This window comes from Biomphalaria glabrata, chromosome 9, assembly GCF_947242115.1.
Source record: "Biomphalaria glabrata chromosome 9, xgBioGlab47.1, whole genome shotgun sequence".
Lineage (NCBI taxonomy): Eukaryota > Metazoa > Mollusca > Gastropoda > Planorbidae > Biomphalaria > Biomphalaria glabrata.
In genome coordinates, this window is record NC_074719.1 from 639,746 (window position 1) to 659,685 (window position 19,940).

Below are 19,940 nucleotides of genomic sequence, written 5' to 3' on the forward strand. Positions count from 1 at the left end.
ATTCTTCTTACATAGATTCTAGATTTATGGAGCAACTAGATCTAAATCTTCCCCACCCCCATTTTTTTCCACCGCGGAAACGCTTCAAAGACCAGCTTAGGCGTCAACTTTCTTTGGCTTACAGATGAGAGCACCTGGTTGCATGCGGCCTCAGAACGAGACAGCTGGAGGTCACTTACGAAGGCCGCGGGATACACATTTTAAAACCAAAAGAAAATCTGCTGTCGAGAACAGACGGCGAAAAGAAAATCTAAATCGACCACCTGCGGACAATGGTTATGCTTGCCCTGGATGTGGCAAAATATGTAGGTCACAGCTGGGACTGCGCAGCCACGTGAAATACTGCATTCCTCACTGATCTTCGGACTCGAAGACTAGCCTTATTATTATTAGCAGGATCTCTAAAGAGTGGCCTTTTTTCGTTGTGCAGCCAACTTTGCTTTGGAGGACAATTTCTTTGTGCTCCCTTCAGTGCCTCTCGACTTTCGACCCATAAAAAATGTTTTGGATCTGCCTTTGAGCTGCTTACAAAATTAGTGCTGAATGTAAAGTAAGGATCCTGTTTTGAAAATTTCGATTTCAGCAATGCCCATTGTCCTTTTCTTTTTAAAGCTATATTATAGGCAGCATTACTTAAGGAATTTAGGTGCCCTTACTACCAAGGCATCAGCATGCCTACTTTTCAATGTTTACCTGCAAGTGTTTTATATGCTTGTGAGTCTTGGACACTGACTGCAGAGCTAGAGAGGAGGATCCTAGCAATGGAATTGAGCTGCTACAGAAGGATCCTAGGTATCACATTTTGAACCGCATCACAAAGATATTAGAGGCAGGGCTACTGCAGCGATTAGACCCCATGATGACCTGCTATCATAAAAAAACTTGAGCTAAAAATCTATGGCCATATTACAAAGTCTTCGAGGCTCGCTAAGACCTTCCTTCAGGGAACAGTACCAGGAAAAAGAAGTGGCAGACAGAAAGCGATGGAAAGATAAAGTACATAGAAGAATGGATGGCCCTGCAATTGAAAGAGGTTCTAACTAAGGTAAAAGACTAGTGGAATGGAGAAAGATGATGAATAAATCTTGCGTGGTGCCCCAATGGTCCAACAGACTAAGGGATAGGTAAAGAGTTTTTTCAGCAGCAGGTATCAAAACTCTCATGTTTCAAATTAAATCTCTTTTTACATGTTTTACAACTAAGAAATGAAAATGAAGATTTATCATTCCTTTTTGTAAAATAAATCTAAAAAATTACTTGATATTTGTCTGCATTTAAAGATTCCTTGCTTTGTGGTTCAAATATTTAATTGGTAAAATGAGAATATTACTTTCTCATTATGATGTAGGTATGAAATTTCAAAACATAAGTCCACCCAGGTCTAAGAGCTATTTGATCTTGATTATTCACACTGCACTGTCAACATAACCTACCCTGACATTCATTAACTATTAACCAGGTATTAATTTCTTAACCTCAAGAGAAGCATGTTATTATTTTTTTTTAAAGCTAAATGATCAAGTTTTGTTTTATCTCAAGATTAGCTTTAATAAAGTCAGTCTGAGGGAACTTAAATTGTGTCTAAGCAGGTATGATTGACAGTTTCATAATGGTGGATTTATTCAAGTCTGGTCATCTATTTAAGAAAAATGAAACAACATAATGAGTTTAATATTTTGTATTTTATTCTCTATACCCATAACTGTTACATATGATCCCTTACAATACATCAAACACACATTAAGATAAATAGACCACACAGTCCATGTTTTCTATGCAACTAACATTTGAGAAACAAATGACATCACTATTTTGAAAGTCATTGTTAGTCCCATTTTATTTCAGAGATTAAATTTACATTGACTCTGCACCAGGTGTTTTTAGCAATGAACTTGTAAACATGTTTCTTGAATCTTAGCCACATGAAAATCAAATTAAGCATTATGCTCAGTCATTAAATAAAACATTATGTAGCACTGTCAGATGTTGATTACAATTAAGAACATACACAATAAAAAAAAGAGCAAAGTAAAAATGAAATGCTCTGAATGTGGTTAGTTTAAAAAATCTATAAACTTCTATTATGACTGGGATACTTTTTAAATTTCTTGATTTCTAGCACTCCATAAAACACTCTAAGTGCAAGGTGGAGTACAATGGAAGTCAATGAAGGATGAGAAATTTTTACCAACAGCATAGAACCAATGTCTAGCATACCCCATCAACAAGAGACAATGTTGATATAGATATCACAAAACAACATTAACATGACATCAATAAAGTAGTACAAATATTTTGAACTTTCATTCACTTTTGATTTCATTTTTCACAACAGACAAGTTCAATTTTTTTTTTGTGGCAAAAACAAAATGGTTAAATGTCTCCACCAGATAAAAAAAAAATTGATAAACCTTCAACAGCCTAAAAAATATAAGTAAAAAATAAAGGCTAGGGCTTAATGAAACTGTACATAAGTAAGTTTTGAAGTACTAATACAATACTTTAGGGGGACCATCACCAGTTGAAACAAATATCAAACCCATTTAATCTTAAATTATGATTAGTATAAGCAAATAGTATTTGAAAGAGATTAATAGAACTGCTTTAAAAAAGTTAAGTTATTGACACAGTGCAGCATAGAAATCAAGAACAAAAGACTAAATCAAAGGCAGACAATGGATTGATGCATTGAACTAGCAGTAAACAGCTTGTTTATCAATGTTTTTGATTTATTTTAAAATTTTAGTTTGAATTCCAAAACTCTGCCTTAAAAGTCTAGCTGTGTCTACCATACTATCATTTCCTCTGAGTGTCTATAAATCTTTGCAGAAGTAACATCAAATGGGTTTGAGTATAAATATAACTATTACCGAGGAAAAAATTCTGATCAACAGATTTAACTAGTGCTAATTTAAAACAAAAATTGGTTCAAATATATAAAGATCACACAAAAAATGATTAAGTTGTAATTTCACACGAACAGTGTATAATCAAAAAAAAAATTTTTTTTTAAACTTTTATCACAGCCCTTGAGCTGAAACTAAAATATTCAAACAGCAGATCATTTCCAGAAAGAAATCAAAGAATTACATAAATTAAATGCAGTTGCCAAAGATCAAGTGGAATATTTCATGATACAAATGATTTTAATAAAAAAAGACATTAGTTCTTAGTACATGTATGTAAATACATAAATACATAAGTAAGAACTAAAAAAATGTGGGTTGAAATCTACGTATGTATGCACTAGAACTTTATACCCTGAACATGTAGAAAATAAAAACAAAAACAACTCATAACATAACAAAAAGATTGTATGTCATAAATATAAATATCTGATAACCTCTTAAAATGTAATCAATTCTACGTATGTATGCACTAGAACTTTATACCCTGAACATGTAGAAAATAAAAACAAAAACAACTCATAACATAACAAAAAGATTGTATGTCATAAATATAAATATCTGATAACCTCTTAAAATGTAATCAATTCATCTGAGGTGAAACAACAGTCAACAATCTTTAATTGAAATGATTTTCAGTTTCTGTGTCAAATTAAAATTATGTGATGCATTCAAAAGTTGCTAACATAAATAATTCTATTCAATATAACTGTAACTAAATTTACAAAAAATACATTTTTTTTTCATTCATAACATTTTAATTATGATACAATGAAACAGAGAGATTAGCTATTTGTAGTTAAACCAAGCTGAGTTTTGTTGTCACATGAAATAGAACCTTACATCTGGTACATTCCACATTTCCAACAAATCTCAAAAGCAGGCCCATTCACAGCATACAGTAAACCTCCTATAGAACAAATGAGCTGTTTGACAATGCAGCAAACTACTGACCAAAATCTACAATAAAATATTGATGGTGATATTGTAACATTTTTCTTTGTTTACAAAATAATGAAGAAACAGTAGAAACATGGTTTGAACTTTAAAAAACGCTGATAAGGGGAAAAACCTACCAAGCTAAGCACATTTATATAACCTAATTTATTTAGCTTAAAATCTTTATTTTGCTTTTTTTTTAAGTTCTGGATGTTCCTTCAGAACTAAACATAACTACGTTCTAACCCAAACCTCCTGCAGGATGACAGGGGATGGCAGTGTTCAAACTCAAAACAATCCTGATGAGTTCGAAGTGCATACCACAAAATGTGGCTATTGAATACAATTCATACGGTATCTGGTTTTATAGTTTTATATCTAGTGGTATAGTTAGTGGAAAGAGTATTTGAGCTATAAATAAAATAAAGAAAGCTAATCTAGCTGTTCATATACAAAGCACAGATAATGAACAGAAGGTAACCAAACCTATTTCTACAGACACATAGCCCATACATACCATGTGCAGGACAATATTCTAAAGCGAACAGTCGTGGACCAAATTCTGGGCATTTGATGACCTGCTTGAAATTTCCATCCAGATCAAAACATTGTATGCGATTATTCTCTCTGTCAGCCACACAAACCAAATGATGCTCCTCTGACACAGTGATGCTATGAGGGATGTCAAATGTCACAACAGGAGGAACTAAAGACAAAAGAGTTTTTAAAATTGTTATTACAAAACATGACTTGAAAATTAGGCACATCAAACTAAGAACTCATATATTATTTTAAATTGTTATCATGACACATGACTTGAAAATCATGCCCATCAAACTAAGAATCAGATATATATTTAGGAAGTTACCTGCACCAAACTGAACGTTCCTTTTCCCAAAGGACATCAAAAAAGTTCCATCTTTGGAAAATTTCAGAACTCTGCTATAACAGTACCTGTTTTACAAAAAGTAGGTTTGTAATAAAACAATTAAGATTTGATTATTTTTACATAATTCAAAATACAAATTTAAAATACATTTTTTTTAATACCTAAGTAGTATCAATGGACTCATTTATTTATAGCAATATTTGCTGACACAATATATAATTACAATTAATTGCAAAACCTAGTATTACCCATCAGATACAAAAAACTCTCCAGACAAAAGAACAGATACATCAGAAGGTTTACAAAAAAGATTTGTATCTTCACCATGTTGGAACTTCTGTCCTAGTGTCATTTTTGGTACAGTCTGACCTGGTGGTATTTTAAAAACCTAAAGAGAATCAAAATTATATTTATTTGTAGACCAAAAAAAAGTACAGTAGTGAAGGAAATCAATCTTAAATAACTAAAACAATTTAATTATTTTGTTACATTTTTTCATCTGATATCAAGTGCTATAATATTTAGTGTTAGAATTCTTGTGGTTTTTTTAAAGCTTTTATGTTGTCAATAAGATCAATTCAATTTGTTTAACACATGTTGGGAAGAACAACAAAGAAATGTTTCACCTGATGCATTGCTACATCTGTTAACCAAATAGTGCCTTGATGGTCCGCTGTAATACCATGAGGCATAAAATACCTGAAAATAATACAAGTTGGGTTGCAGTCATCATTCAGGTTATTGAAACAAAGTTTACAATATTTTAAAAAAAGGCAAATTTTCAAATATGTGATGTTTATTTAATATCTGATTAGTCTCATACATATTCCCCTTGTTAATCATTTGTTTTAACTCTTTCTCTCTTAATCAAGGATACCATTGTTGATTTTTCCCTATTCTGCAGCCTAATGATGATATTCTCGTTGAAGCTTAAAAAGTCAGTTGTTTTGTTTTCTTTCCTTCCAAAATGTTTTTAATTGCTTAAAATTAAATTAAATTATGGTTTTTATATAGCACTACTTTCATGCTTATAGCATGCTCTGAGCGCTTTGGTCCAATCTCAGTTGTGGGGGAGGAGGGGGTATCTAGGAGAAGGTTTTTCTGTGCTGCCTTTAGGCGCTCAATAAACACAACTCTGCCTAAGTCGGATGTCGAACCTCGAGCCTCCTTGATTGGTAGCCAAGCCAAGCCTAGTTCAAGAGCCCTTAACCTCTCGACCACGCTTCCCACTTTAAAAGTTTCCTTTAGGAAAAAATATAGATTCATTTCATTTTCAACATGCATTTACCAAAAGAAAAAGGTTTTTTAAAGAGTAAACAAAAAAAATATTTTTTTTCTATATTAATTTTTCATAGGGTGATTATTTTGGATAGTGACCTCAAGACAATTAATTTAAATGTTTTATATATTTTAAGTGTTAGATATTAAGTTTTGTGAAAATATGAATAACTATCATTAAAATACTTTTAGTTCAATTTGGATCATTAAATACTGCCTAGATATAATCTAGATCTAGTTCTAAAGAGACTTGTCTTCAGTTGAGAAAAATGGGATGATATATTCCATTCCTATACAAAATTATTTAAAAGAAACCTTGCACCTGTACTCCTTAACTCTTTCTCTTCTAACTGACGATACCAGCGTTGATTCCACCAGAATGTGGTAAATAATTACGGAGAAAAAGAGTTAATCCTTAACAAATAACTCAGTCAAATTAATTATTTCCCCCCTTTTTCTCTGTATAACTTTGATTTAGAGGTTAAGCCTACAAACCAGTTTTGCATTACTCTCTTTTTTTTAATTTTTTTATTTTAAAGAATAGAGGACTCCCATTAAAATAAAGAAATCTTTAATTTAGCTCTTGATGTGATCATTATAGATCTGTGACAGGAAGAAAAGACGATCAGGTTCCAACACTTACTGTGCAGTCCATTTTCTAGAGCCACTTGTGTCAATAGCCACACCTGACCAAATGTAATAGACTCTTCTGGCCATGATGAATTGAATATAGGTTTCTCCAAATGAACATCTGAAGAACAGAATGAGTTAAAAAGAAATGAGTTAAATAGCTAATATAATCCATTATATCTATTATCTACCAAAAGTGCAAGTGTTTTTTTTTTATTCCATTTTTATATTAAATGACCTTAACATCATCTGCCCTATAGATCAAAGGTCTGAAAGGGGAACTTAACTTTTTACTTTACTATATTTTAAATGATATTTTGTCTTATTACCAGTATCTGATGAAGTTTTGTAACTTTAAACATTTATTGCATCCTAATTTGATTTACTTAATTTTCTTTTTTTTTAAAATTCTATGTTAAGGTATGATATAAGGAAATCACAAAAAAGAAAACAGTAAACAAATATCATTCCAAAAGTTCTATTGCTTGTGCAATTAACAAATCTACACAACAGGATCACAACTATGCAGCTTCTACATACAACATGTGCTAAACATTTTTTGTTTACAAGATTGAATGATTAAGGATTAAGTTAGACATCCACTCTCCAAACAAAATACATGTAGAAAGTAAACAAATGTATCACACTACAAAAGCAAAAGATAAGCAGAACTCATGTGAGTTTTTAATATTTATATAATAAGAGAGAGAGAGACACCAGAGTCATAAGCTAATAACATTGACTAAGGTACATGTAACATATCTAAAGGAAGTGAATCACAGGGTCTTAAAGTTGGACTTAAATTTATAGGAAAAGTGTGTACAAACTATCTGCCTTAGTCTATCATCAAGTTACCAGCTAATGATAATTATGAATATAACTAATACCACACCAATCTACATATTATTCCAAACACATTTTGAAGCAGGACACTAAGGAAAACAAAATTAAGCTATTGAAATGCATGTCAGTACTCATTTTCCTTCTATGCAGCAATGGCAAATGGCAACAAATTAATATTAGGGTTTCAGTTCACAAATGATTGATCCAATCATTTATATGTATTGAATCAAAGTATATCACAATGAGTTAGTTACTTTAATATCACAGTAAACCATTGTAATGTGTTCAAACATTATTTAATCTATATTTCACATTTGAAAAAAGTATGTTTCTGTTCTATACAAGGTAAATGAAATCTTACATGTTATTTTTTCTTTCACCAATGTCTTACAAGAACTAGCTAATACAGAATTTCTATAAAGTTCACTATCAGTGTATGCTAGAATAGCAGAAAGATGCCTTGAGATATGTGTGGATGGTAAACAGCAAATCTTTAGCTTTCGATTATCTTCAAAAAGCTTAATGCACATTTGTTTACAGATGGAGTCCAAGAACAAAATCATACAAGCTGCTAAAGGTTTGAAAAGATTTACTGCATAACAAACAAACAGTGTTAGAAATGTGCTCTGCATGTATGAATCTAAAAAAAAATGTAGATGATATAAACTATAAGGAATAACTGAGTTTATACTTTAATTGAAATAATTATTTGAAGAAAAATAACTCAGTGAATTTATGTTGCAGCTTAAAACTATACACATGTATGTCCTCTGAATGTAGACTAACAAAGGGCAATCTTTTATTTTCAGATATGTTATTAGCATTCTTAAGGGTCAACATATCACTACATATTCTCATTATTATACAAGTTAAAAAGACAAATATTTCCAGTTTAATTTTTAACCACAATATTCACTTTGCAGTGTGGCTATTATTGCCATGCATTTACTAAAAAACTAGATCCATTGGTGTGCTACACTCATATAAAGCTTAGAATAAAACAACAACACATATTGTGTAAGTTACATAATACATACAGCAAACATAAATGTGTGAGCACACTGCAGCTGCTTACTCATGCCACTTACAGCTGTGGGAACATAGTCAACACACAATGACAACATACATAGTGCAGGCCACAATAACAAAAAAAGGTACAAGATAATATTGAGGTGAACACAACTTCTAAATCACTCACAACTATGTGGTTTATGGACTGCTTCTGACTGACCAACTTCTATAGCTCTAACTGAGTTAGGGAGTTTTCTGAGCTCACTGTTTTGTCTGTTGATTGAGGCATGATTTGTGTTCTCTGACAGAGGCTGTTTCCCTTGATTCTGATCCAAACGCTGGGATTGATTGATCCGACCAGCTGCGTTCTTGCGAGGGAAATGCTCTAGCTGTTGACTGATGGCTTCAAAACCCTTGTTCCTGTTCCGACTGAGTCCTTCCTCGCTAGAGGTGGCAGTTCCATACATTCCTTTCTCTCTCATATCATTGGCAGCATATTCATCATAATATTCCTGAACATGCATCATTGTTACTATTCAATTGTAATTCCTTTTTTCAATTAGTTTTAACTTTGAAAAAAAACAATTTTCCTTAAAAAAGAGAAATAGAAAAAGAAAGTAGTTGTCTTTTAGCAATATACAAGGGGGTTCTAGAGTTTCGACATTGATCCATTGTGTTGTAAAACAATTTTCGTTGTAAAGTTGGAAAATACATACCCACTGTATGTAAATACAATAATAAAATAAGAACTTATCCTATCCTAAAACCAATCCTAACAGAGTATCCCACATAATTATCAAAAAACACATTAAGAAAATATATACGTTTAGTAATGAAATAAAACAGCAATAAAAAAAAAAAGAAAGGACAAACTTATTGGGAGGAGGAAGCTGCGGAAGTAGCTGAAGATACTGGGGCAGGTGAATCTGGAGAGGCAGCTAAAGTAGAGGGCACAGACATCAGAAGAGTTGGCTGTAACCTTGGGAGTCATAATAATGGGCAAAAGGTTAACAAATTCAAAACACACACATGATAGAGAGACTGACAAAGCAGCAAGCCAAAATTGCCTACAAAGCGACTGGGTGCATCACTGCGTATTCTTCCGCTGCACACACCAACTAGTTTTCGCACATGAAGTTTGCATTTACAATGTGATTTTTTACTAATGTTTCAACTCAATTCAACTAAATAAACCAAGGTGTATTCATCAACTGTACAGGGCTGTCACTATGATGACTGATAAGATTTGGATGTAATGAACAAATGAACTAGACTGGACAATATGGCGTTGATAAGATTTGATTCCTGAAAAATAAGGATGGTGTATGTCGCACCTATTGAATTGGTTGCTTAGCGCCGCATTCATCACTAGGCGATGACGTCATTTGCGCTAATTAGTTTTGTGCAGTGGAATGATCTCCCCTTGTTGCTTGTCAATATTTCTTGTGACGTAGAAAGAGTGCGTGTATGACTTTTGTCATAGATCGTCTGTTTCATTCTCTCCATCTTGTACTGTAGAGACAAGTTGTATTTTGGGGAGCTCTTGAATTTCTCCTTGTGCTTATGTTACTGGGCAGCCTTAGCATTTGCCTTGGATATAGATCTATTCTTAAAGGATTATCTTGACCCCTGTTTAGGGTGAGTTTATTTTCACATTGTATAGTTATTACTATTTGGATTCGATCGTATTTGTAATTCTATAATTAGACTAGAAGATTAGAAGAACCTTTTCTTTTGTTTTTCTATAGGGTCTTAGTTTTAGTGTCAAGTCTTAGTGTCAAGTCTTAGTATCAAGACTCAGTTTCAAATCTCAGTGATAGACTCAGTGTCAAGTCTCAGTGTTAGACTCAGTGCCAGTCTCAGTGTCATCTCAGTTCCAGTCTCAATTTTTCAATATTCAGATTTCAGCTTTAGTCTACAGGACCGAGGTCTTCATCTCGGTTAGTCTGTCTGACGTTCAGGTTTGTTTTTCACGAGGTTCCAGAATCCAGACTGCAGGTCGCTGTCTAAAGACCTAGTGGTACAGTGTGAACTATGAACTTTTTATAACTAGTCCTCGGTGAACAGTATCTGAGCCAGAAGCTAGATCTATGTGGATTACCAGTTGTTGTCTTGAAAGTCTATGTGGACAATTGTACTGAACCATATAATTAAGGTGAATTTTCATATCGTATTATATGCACTTACATTTATTTATCATTTCATAGATCAGATGTCATTATCATTTGTAAATTTATCATTAGATTCAATTCATAATTTTATTTAAATCATCATACACCTTGTTTATTAATTTATGTATAACAGAGTGTGTACGGTGTGACTGTTGGGCTGAACTTGGGCCGAAAATATTACAAGTTACAAAGTAATATATATATATAACACATTTGTAATTCAAAATTACTGTAATTTCTAGACACATTAATACATTCATAATAATTCAGTAATTGCATTCAACAAAGATCTGACAGTGTATTCATGTTCAAACAGTGATTTTTTTCCTGAATAGCTTATTGTCCAAAGCAGTTCAACATTTTGTTTGGTTAAACCTGGTTCCCTGACAGAATATTTTTCTTGTAGCATTTACATCAACCACAAGTATTTCAAATAGCTTCTTGATAAAGGAAATAATTGATAAAGGAAAAGATCCATAAGACCATCCCACTTTTAAATGTAAATAACACATTCTTCATTTATCCTATATCCACATGACGGAGGGGAGCATTGGGGCACCAAATGTTAACTTTTTCACATCTTCATGTTATCTGTTTCAATCCTATACTATTTTCAAGTACTCAATAAAACACAAGTCAGTCCAAGATGTTCCTTCCCATCTTCTTTTGTCTTTCTCACTTTCTTCCATCAGAACCTGTGTCTTAGAGCAGAGCTTCCATCAGAACTGTGTCTTAGAGCAGAGCTTCCATCATAACTGTGTCTTAGAGCAGAGCTTCCATTAGAACTGTGTCTTAGAGCAGAGCTTCCATCAGAACCTGTGTCTTAGAGCAGAGCTTCCATCAGAACCTGTGTCTTAGAGCAGAGCTTCCATCAGAACCTGTCTTAGAGCAGAGCTTCCATCAGAACCTGTGTCTTAGAGCAGAGCTTCCATCAGAACCTGTGTCTTAGAGCAGAGCTTCCATCAGAACCTGTGTCTTAGAGCAGAGCTTCCATCAGAACCTGTGTCTTAGAGCAGAGCTTCCATCAGAACCTGTGTCTTAGAGCAGAGCTTCCATCAGAACCTGTGTCTTAGAGCAGAGCTTCCATCAGAACCTGTGTCTTAGAGCAAAGCTTCCATCAGAACCTGTGTCTTAGAGCAGAGCTTCCATCAGAACCTGTGTCTTAGAGCAGAGCTTCCATCAGAACCTGTGTCTTAGAGCAGAGCTTCCATCAGAACCTGTGTCTTAGAGCAGAGCTTCCATCAGAACCTGTGTCTTAGAGCAGAGCTTCCATCAGAACCTGTGTCTTAGAGCAGAGCTTCCATCAGAATTGTGTCTTAGAGCAGAGCTTCCATCAGAATTGTGTCTTAGAGCAGAGCTTCCATCAGAACCTGTGTCTTAGAGCAGAGCTTCCATCAGAACCTGTGTCTTAGAGCAGAGCTTCCATCAGAACCTGTGTCTTAGAGCAGAGCTTCCATCAGAACCTGTGTCTTAGAGCAGAGCTTCCATCAGAACCTGTGTCTTAGAGCAGAGCTTCCATCAGAAACTGTGTCTTAGAGCAGAGCTTCCATCAGATCTGTGTCTAAGAGCAGAGCAGAGCTTACACAGATTGGAGATTGAATACAACAAAATCACAACTATTTCAAAACATACTCATATAAAAGACTCTCAAGATAAAGTAGTCAATCAATAAGAAAAATGTAAAATGATTGGTTTAATCTACAGTTTGACAATGTATATATGTATTGTGTGGCTTGTTTCTCATTGTAGGATACAGTGATTTTGATAACATCAAGGTGGGTAGTTCAAGAAACCAGCTTAAAAGTTTTAAATCCAAATTTCTGTTTCAGGTAATAATTTGAATCTTCTGGAATTGTTCTAGAACCTTTAGATCCAGTCCTTAGCCCAACGGATACAGTCCAATGCATAATAACGAACATTTAAGAGCTATTACCAAAACAATTACCTGACATACTTCAAGTTTCATAAAAGTTTCATACACTTTGGAATTTATTTGTTTTTCATGAAATCTAATTTACTTACAAGCTAATAGTCACTTTCTGTAGATCATTATTAATCAGAGTGATTTTTAAAGTTGCACTTGTTAGCCTAATATTGTATGGTACAAAAGAAAGTTATTTACAAATGTAAAATATTGTATGATACATTAAGAAGCCACTTTTTTTTTTTCTTTTTTAGTAAACTACATTATTATTAAATGGCTATAGCAATAATTCAAATTTGCCCATGAATGCATTAATATAGCAAATCAATAAATGGACTACTGGATCACTCCTGAGAAGAATCTAAATAACAAGAGTAGCGCGATTCTTCATATGTTTTCTGGTCTGTGCAGTATAAATAGAGTAACTAATTAATAAGTCACTACATCATAAAAACTCACCATTGTTTCCGCCTGCCATGCCACCATGATGGTTGTGAACACCCTTGGCTTCTTCTTCAAGGGCAGTAATATGTAATAAACAATATAAATTTATATTTTAAAAACTTCTATTGTTTTTTTGAAACATTAGTAATTAAAAAAAAGCTTATTACCAAATAGTCACCATTTTTGACCTCAATTTTATTTGTGACTGGATAGAAAGTCTGCAAGAAGGAAAGTAGACTCAATAATAAATGTAAGTTAAAATACTGTTAGCTTGGAGAAAAAAAAATCTTGTGGCAGGAGAAATAATCAATCATAAAACTAAATGATAGGATAAGTCTTTTTTTTTCAGAATTAAATCACAGCTTCTTCCAATTAGCAGTTTGATACTTCAATTCAAATGAACCAAATATTCTCTGTATTTTAAGACATAAGATTGGAAACCTAATTATTATAGTGCTAGATACATATGATTGTTGTCATGTGCTATATGTTTCAGGCTATCATCACAATGGTCCTGAGCTCAAACTCAGCCCTTCCATCAACCCATTATATTAAATGAAGTTTGACCTAGGATGTAAAAGAAATAATAGTCTTCATTTTTGAAGGAATGTCTAAAACATATTAAACAAACAAACCAAACAGCAGTCCAACATAAGGGTCTCAAAAGACTGTAATTGACTATCACAATTTGAAAAGGTCACCAAGTAATTTTTTTTTAGTTTCCCATGACAATGGTTTCAATTAAAACTAACTGCAAGAAATAGTTAATTTTTACAAACTATTACAAATTTACAGGGATACATTGAATGAAGTATTTAGATAAGTGAATGGACTAGTACTGACCTGTGGCCACTGAGGGTGTCCTTTGTCAATCTCATGGTAGGATCCATTATATTGGTAGCCTGTGATGTCTCGGCCTAAAAAAATATGACAGTTAAACAAGAACAAGTATATTTAGAATTGTCATTTTAAAGATAACAAAATTTGACATGACTAAAAAAACTTAACACCATTGTGTCATTAGTACACACTGAAAACCTAAACCATGGGAATGTATTGTACACTAAAAACCAAGATATTCTCCTCTAAAACCATGGGCACATATTTTACACTAAAATCATAACTATATTTTTGCCTAAACTATTTATATTAGACTAAAAAAACAAAGATATTCTCACCTAAACCATGGGCATGTGGCTTGTAGGCAAATGGAAAAATACTTTTTTCTTTTGAAAATCTACAGCCGACATCCACAGGGAAGGCTGTTAATAAATTTAATACAAATGTTACAGCCTTTTTTTCTATACAAAATCTTAAATATTATTAAATTATTATTAAATATTAAATATTTAAAAAAAAAGAATAAAAGTTAACTGCAGGTCTCTGAGGGTTAAATGTTAACTGTAGGTCTCTTGTCATTTACTGTGGAGAACTGTGGGTAATTGTAATTGACTGAGTAAAGTAATTGTTGGGTCAAGGTTGTTTGAACTTCAACCATGTGGATAGCCTTGTAGAAATGTCAAAAATGACTAACAGCCTAAGAAATGGTATAAAACAGTGATCCTTCACTTTTATTTTTCAGCCGGGGGGTGGGGGAGGGGAGGGAGGGAGGATTTACATTTCTTACAGAGGCTGATTAGCCTAAAAAATGGCATAAAACAATGATGAAGTACATTTCTGAGTCTTGTTTAATGCTGATATTCTACATTATGGGAGAAGTTTAAAGTGACCAGATAAAACCATGCCACTAGCGAGATATATTGATAGAGACACAACAAACTAGGCTTGTACTTTCAGGAATGTCCTTGAGGTATCGTAAACAATGCAGATGCCAAGAAAAAAACTCCTGCAACATATGGCTGCCTGTGAAAACACAAAATGAAGTTTACAGCCAAGTTAGCTCTAAAAAAAAGTTCTAATTACAACAGCCTATAATTAATTATTTTTATCAGATTGACTTACTTTTTGTGTGTGACATAAATCTTCAAACCTGAGTGGTCTTCATCTTCAGCATCTGTTCAATTAATAAGAAAGACATTTTGGTTTTTGTTTTCAGTTATTTAACTAAGAAACAGAGAGTTGATAAAATCTCTTTACACCAAACAAAACAGTATAACTATACAAAATAAAAAGTATAGACAATACATGTTACAAAGTTTTCTATAGTGAAGTATATGGTTACATTCTCTTTCCTCACCAGTAAATATCCTAGCATAGTGAACTTGCAGTACTAATGTTTAGTAATGTTTTTAATGAATGTTCTGTTGCCAAATCTCAAACCAACATTTAAGATAATACAAAGAACATTAAGTAACCAAAAAAAGTTTCAATTGAATGTATTTCTCTCAATACCAATAACTAATAATTAAAATAACAATGAGTTTATTAACGTACCTTTAGGCAAGATAGTTGGAGGAGCATTTTTAGCCTGAGCAAATAAAATCACAGGATGACTATTCTTGCACATTGCAGGACAGTTCCTAAAAGAAACATTTTAAAAAATCTTAATGAATAATGAACAGATATAACAGAACACCATTTCACCACCGTATCACAACCAATACACCACTACACCAACACACTACAATGACTATCCTTGCATTACCTATCATGCACAAATGAAAATATTTACCAAACTGGCTACTGAGAATAGGCTTCACCTTCACATCCATACAACAGCATGTGATGAGCTCTGTTGGCGTCAGCTACAGCTTCAAACTTATCTGAAATAAAAAGCACCAAACTCATAACAGTAACTACAGAGTTCCCAGAGTTAAAATAAGTCTTCAAAACTAACTTGAGGTATCAGCAAAACAGGCCTATGACATAATGTACATAAGATCCTATATTAAGTACATACTTGTTTCAATTTTCACTAAGAAAGATGTTTCTATTATACTTTAAAAAAATAAGCCAGCAGTAGGTTTGTCTGGACAAACAGCAACTTCAGGGCAAGCTATGATTTAAGCACTTTACTATACAGAATACCAATAAATGTTTGTAAGAGAAGTTTTATATTCTTGTTGAAGGAATGGGAATGATGGGGAGAAGGCTGGCTTCAGAGCAAAGATAAAAACTTAGGCACCCAAAAGTTAATGCAAAACAAGGAAAAAAGAAACATATACTTTGAATATAACTCTCTATTTCAATAACAAATCAAACTTTATGCCTTCATCAATAAAGAAAGTCAATTGCTTTCATCATGATTTTTTTTTAAATAACATTTTCTGTACTTAATAACCTTTCAGTCACTTGTTTGCTGTATTGCTTAACATACAATTTAGCCAATACTGTATAATATTAAATTAGTGAAATCTTCTAAAGAATAGAAAGAGGCTATGTTTATCATAAAAAAAATGTGGATTATACACTCACAAATATATGATTCCAAATCCTGTGCATGGTAAGCTGTGCATAAATAAGAATCCGGCTGAAAACACAATAAAGATTTTGTAGAAATATTTGTTTATTTATAAAGGCAGAAACTAAAAGTATGAAAAAAGAAACTAAATTTGTAAAGATATTCAACTATTTCTCTTTTGTTGACAACTCCTAACTCAGTTGTGAAATTACACATTTTGATTTCCTTATTCAATTTCTTAGTACTTTAGAGAAATATGACTAAATTGATCCAAAAGGTTATTAAAATAGAATCCTTGTAAGCATCTTCACTCTCTTCTTATGTCCCATGAACAATTACAAAGAGTTTACCTTTCTAGGGCTTGCTCCCAGCATCAATATCTTTAATATCTGTGTGTCTTCAAAGTCAACTACAGATAAAAAAGAATCAGAAATAGTGAACAACATTTTAAAATTTGCTCTGTTCATGTACAACACAAGCCAACAAACAATAGACTGAAAACATTACAAGACTATGCAATTTTATTGGCAATATTGTGTTTAAAGCTTTTGAGAAAAAATTTACCATTGGCTTCACCTGGATGATTCATGCCAGAATGGTGGTGAGATCCTATGGCTGCTTCTTCAAGTGCTGGATTTGGTGGAAGTGGAACGCTGACATCTTTGAGAAAGTTATCTCCTGTCAGTTGTGCAAGTTCATTAGTGCCACATTGCCATGAAGGATTAGCCACAGAGCTGTTCGTGTAGAACATAATATAAAAATTGCACATCTCATCATTTCCTGTAGACCTGCAAAAGGATATATTTATTGTCAATAAGAATTTTAAATAGTTGGGTTTATTTAGTTTGCTTCTAATTATGGTATAGAAACTACAATTTCAATAGTACATTATTAATTTACAAGAGGATCAGAAAAAATAAGGTCATGGGGCACATTTTTTTAAGGAGTGAAGGAACTTAATGGACTGTCAATCATTAGATTCATACAAATGCTACAGTCAAGTCCCTTACTAAGTTGTATATTTTCTGAGGACTAATTCTTTTAAGTTTTTCCTACATAAAAATGTAGTGCCTTTCAGACCTTGTGGTCTATAGGGCAGATGATGTAAAGGTCATCTGTTTCTGTGGCCTCTGGTTAACGATGGTGTTATGTGGCAAGTATAATGAAAACCGCCTTTATTTTTTCCCAACTAACAACAGGTATCCATTAAAGCTGGTTGCCCAAAGATCACAACATTAAAAATTCCATTCTTCACCAGGAGTCAAACCTGGGATTCCTTGGTGCGGAAGTCAAGCACTTTATCACTCAGCCACCCTGCTGCCCCCTCTTTACTTGTAAACCTTAAATTAATGATGATGACTGGAAAGAATCCTTTCATGACTTGTTAAACACAGTATAATACATTTAAAAAGAATGAATAATAAAATAATTATTGAACTAATGGTTAAATTATTATCAGCACACATATTTAGAAAATAAATACAAATGAGGTGAAAATACAATACAAAGTCAATACACTAACCCAACACCCAACAGTATGATCCATTGAACTTGAGTTATAAGTACATCTAGCAGCCTACATAGGAAGTGAAAACAAAAAAGAAATTAGCAAATAAATATCACACATTTATTTACCTATGAAAGAATGTGATGTCTTGGGAATAACAATCATATTTTTTTATTTGATCATTCAATGTAAAAAAAAACACTAAAAAACATTAAAATGTGCAGTGCCTTAAAGTGTATACTCTCTAAAGAGATGGAATAGGTTGCCTAAAACAGACATGAAAACCAATCACTTAGTATACAAGAAATAAACAACTAGTTAAACATATGAACATAACAATATAGTTTGTTTTTTTTAACATAAAATATCAGTACGTTCTAGACATTGCTTAGTGAACTTTTCTTATAAAAATTCTTTAAAAAAAAAACAACAATCTTACTTTTACCAATTTTCTAGAGAATGAATGTGATGTAATTTCTTAAATGATTAGGTCCAACAATTCAATTTTCAACAAATAAAAAAAACACATTAACTGAAAATTTCATTATCTTATCTTATATAATACAGACGTTACTTCAAAAAAGAAGATGATTACGTCCTATGCGTCATGCATTTAGTTATGCATATTAACCAATGACTTAAATTCTGCCAAGTCACTGGTTTTCCTGGCTAGCTCAGGCAACCCATTCCATGCTCTAATAGCACTAGGGAAGAAGGAATATTTGTACAAATTTGTCCTAGCATTATAGAATAATGAATGTATAACAAAAAATAAATGTAGTAGGAATTCTAAAAACATACCAAAGCATCTCCAGGTTTGACTTCAATAATATCTTTCACTGGGTAAAAAGCCTATACAAAGGATATAATAGACAGTGCTCAATATTGTCTTGAAAATATTGCTTAGTCTTTACATATAATTTCTTAATGTTAATATAATATTGTCAAGCTAACTCACTTGTGGCCATTGTGGATTTCCTTTGCCAATCTAATGATAAGAACCATTGTGTTGGTAACCAGTGATGACTCGACCTGGAACAATAGTTAGGGTGGAAGAGAACTGAAAGGCACAAGGCTGTTACCTAGATCTAGTTTGAAGACCCTAATCCATTTTCTAGTTAGTGTGTGAGACATGAGGAATTGAAGGAAGTGAAATAGTTTATCTTGAAGAGGAGAAAAGAGAGAAATTCTAACTCTTACCTAATCCATGAGCATGTGTTCTGTAGGCAAAGGGAAAGATACTCTTGTCCATTCTGAATGTACAGCTTATATCTACAGGGTACACTGAAATTTAAAAAAAAATGTATGTCCTTGGGTGTTTATAATGTTTTAAAAAAAAGATTCAACTATTATTAAATTTCATTAAACAAAAAAAAAAAGCTTTTTCTTTGGAATAATATCTACTGAAATTAGTCTATAGAATTTAAGAATTCTTACAATTTACATGTGGTGGGATGGTGAAGCCAGCAGCCAACAAAAATATACCAGCAACATACTGGGGCTGTCACCTGATGCACATACCTTGCCGTGGTGTGACTACCAAGCCGGACAGGTCTGTTAGGAAAGAGGCCAGACAAAAAGTGCATCCCCCTCCCCGGGACACAGGGGTTGTGCGATAGGCTAACAACCTGTCCATGGAAAAAAAATAGTGTTATAGAAACCAGAACAAAAACACAAACACTAAACATTGTCAGAGGCGAAAGTAGAGCTCCACAAAGGAGACTTATGAAGCTATGCAGGGAAAGTCGAACGAAACCTGTGAGGCCGACCACTCTACTTAAACCAATGAAAAAGAAACACTTCCTTATTCAGATAGCAGCATTTAACTTGGGAACATGGAATGTACTTTACTAGAACCAGGTAGATGTGCACAAATTGCCAAGGAAATGGCCAACTACAAACTACAGATCCTGGGAATGAGTGAAGTTCGATGGAACACATTCGGTGAAACAAGACTGCAATCAGGAGAAAGCCTTCTCTTCTCTGGAAAGGAAAAAGAAGATGACTTACATGAAAATGGTGTAGCACTACTACTAA

The 19,940-nt window shown here is 33.1% G+C and overlaps 1 protein-coding gene across 21 annotated transcripts in view; it reads right to left on the reverse strand.

Moving 5' to 3' along the window:
* Positions 1–1,663: 1,663 nt before the first annotated feature.
* Positions 1,664–19,940, reverse strand: part of LOC129928212 (peptidyl-alpha-hydroxyglycine alpha-amidating lyase 1-like) — a 34,897-nt gene continuing 16,620 nt past the window's right edge. For 11 of the 21 annotated variants that reach the window (XM_056041463.1, XM_056041457.1, XM_056041462.1 and 8 more), the window contains 9 exons: positions 19,341–19,531; positions 19,104–19,187; positions 17,919–17,972; positions 6,656–6,763; positions 5,361–5,433; positions 4,983–5,122; positions 4,714–4,799; positions 4,363–4,551; positions 1,664–3,816 (listed from right to left, as the gene is read on the reverse strand). In XM_056041463.1, coding sequence (XP_055897438.1) covers positions 3,746–3,816; positions 4,363–4,551; positions 4,714–4,799; positions 4,983–5,122; positions 5,361–5,433; positions 6,656–6,763; positions 17,919–17,972; positions 19,104–19,187; positions 19,341–19,531 — 996 coding nt within the window. In that variant the 3' untranslated portion in view covers positions 1,664–3,745. Of the gene's footprint in view, positions 3,867–4,362; positions 4,552–4,713; positions 4,800–4,982; positions 5,123–5,360; positions 5,434–6,655; positions 6,764–14,826; positions 14,899–14,997; positions 15,050–15,429; positions 15,516–15,667; positions 15,759–16,410; positions 16,466–16,746; positions 16,806–16,960; positions 17,185–17,918; positions 17,973–18,704; positions 18,756–18,861; positions 18,936–19,103; positions 19,188–19,340; positions 19,532–19,940 lie in introns of those variants that run through there. The other 10 variants (XM_056041466.1, XM_056041469.1, XM_056041471.1 and 7 more) reach the window with 9 other exon arrangements.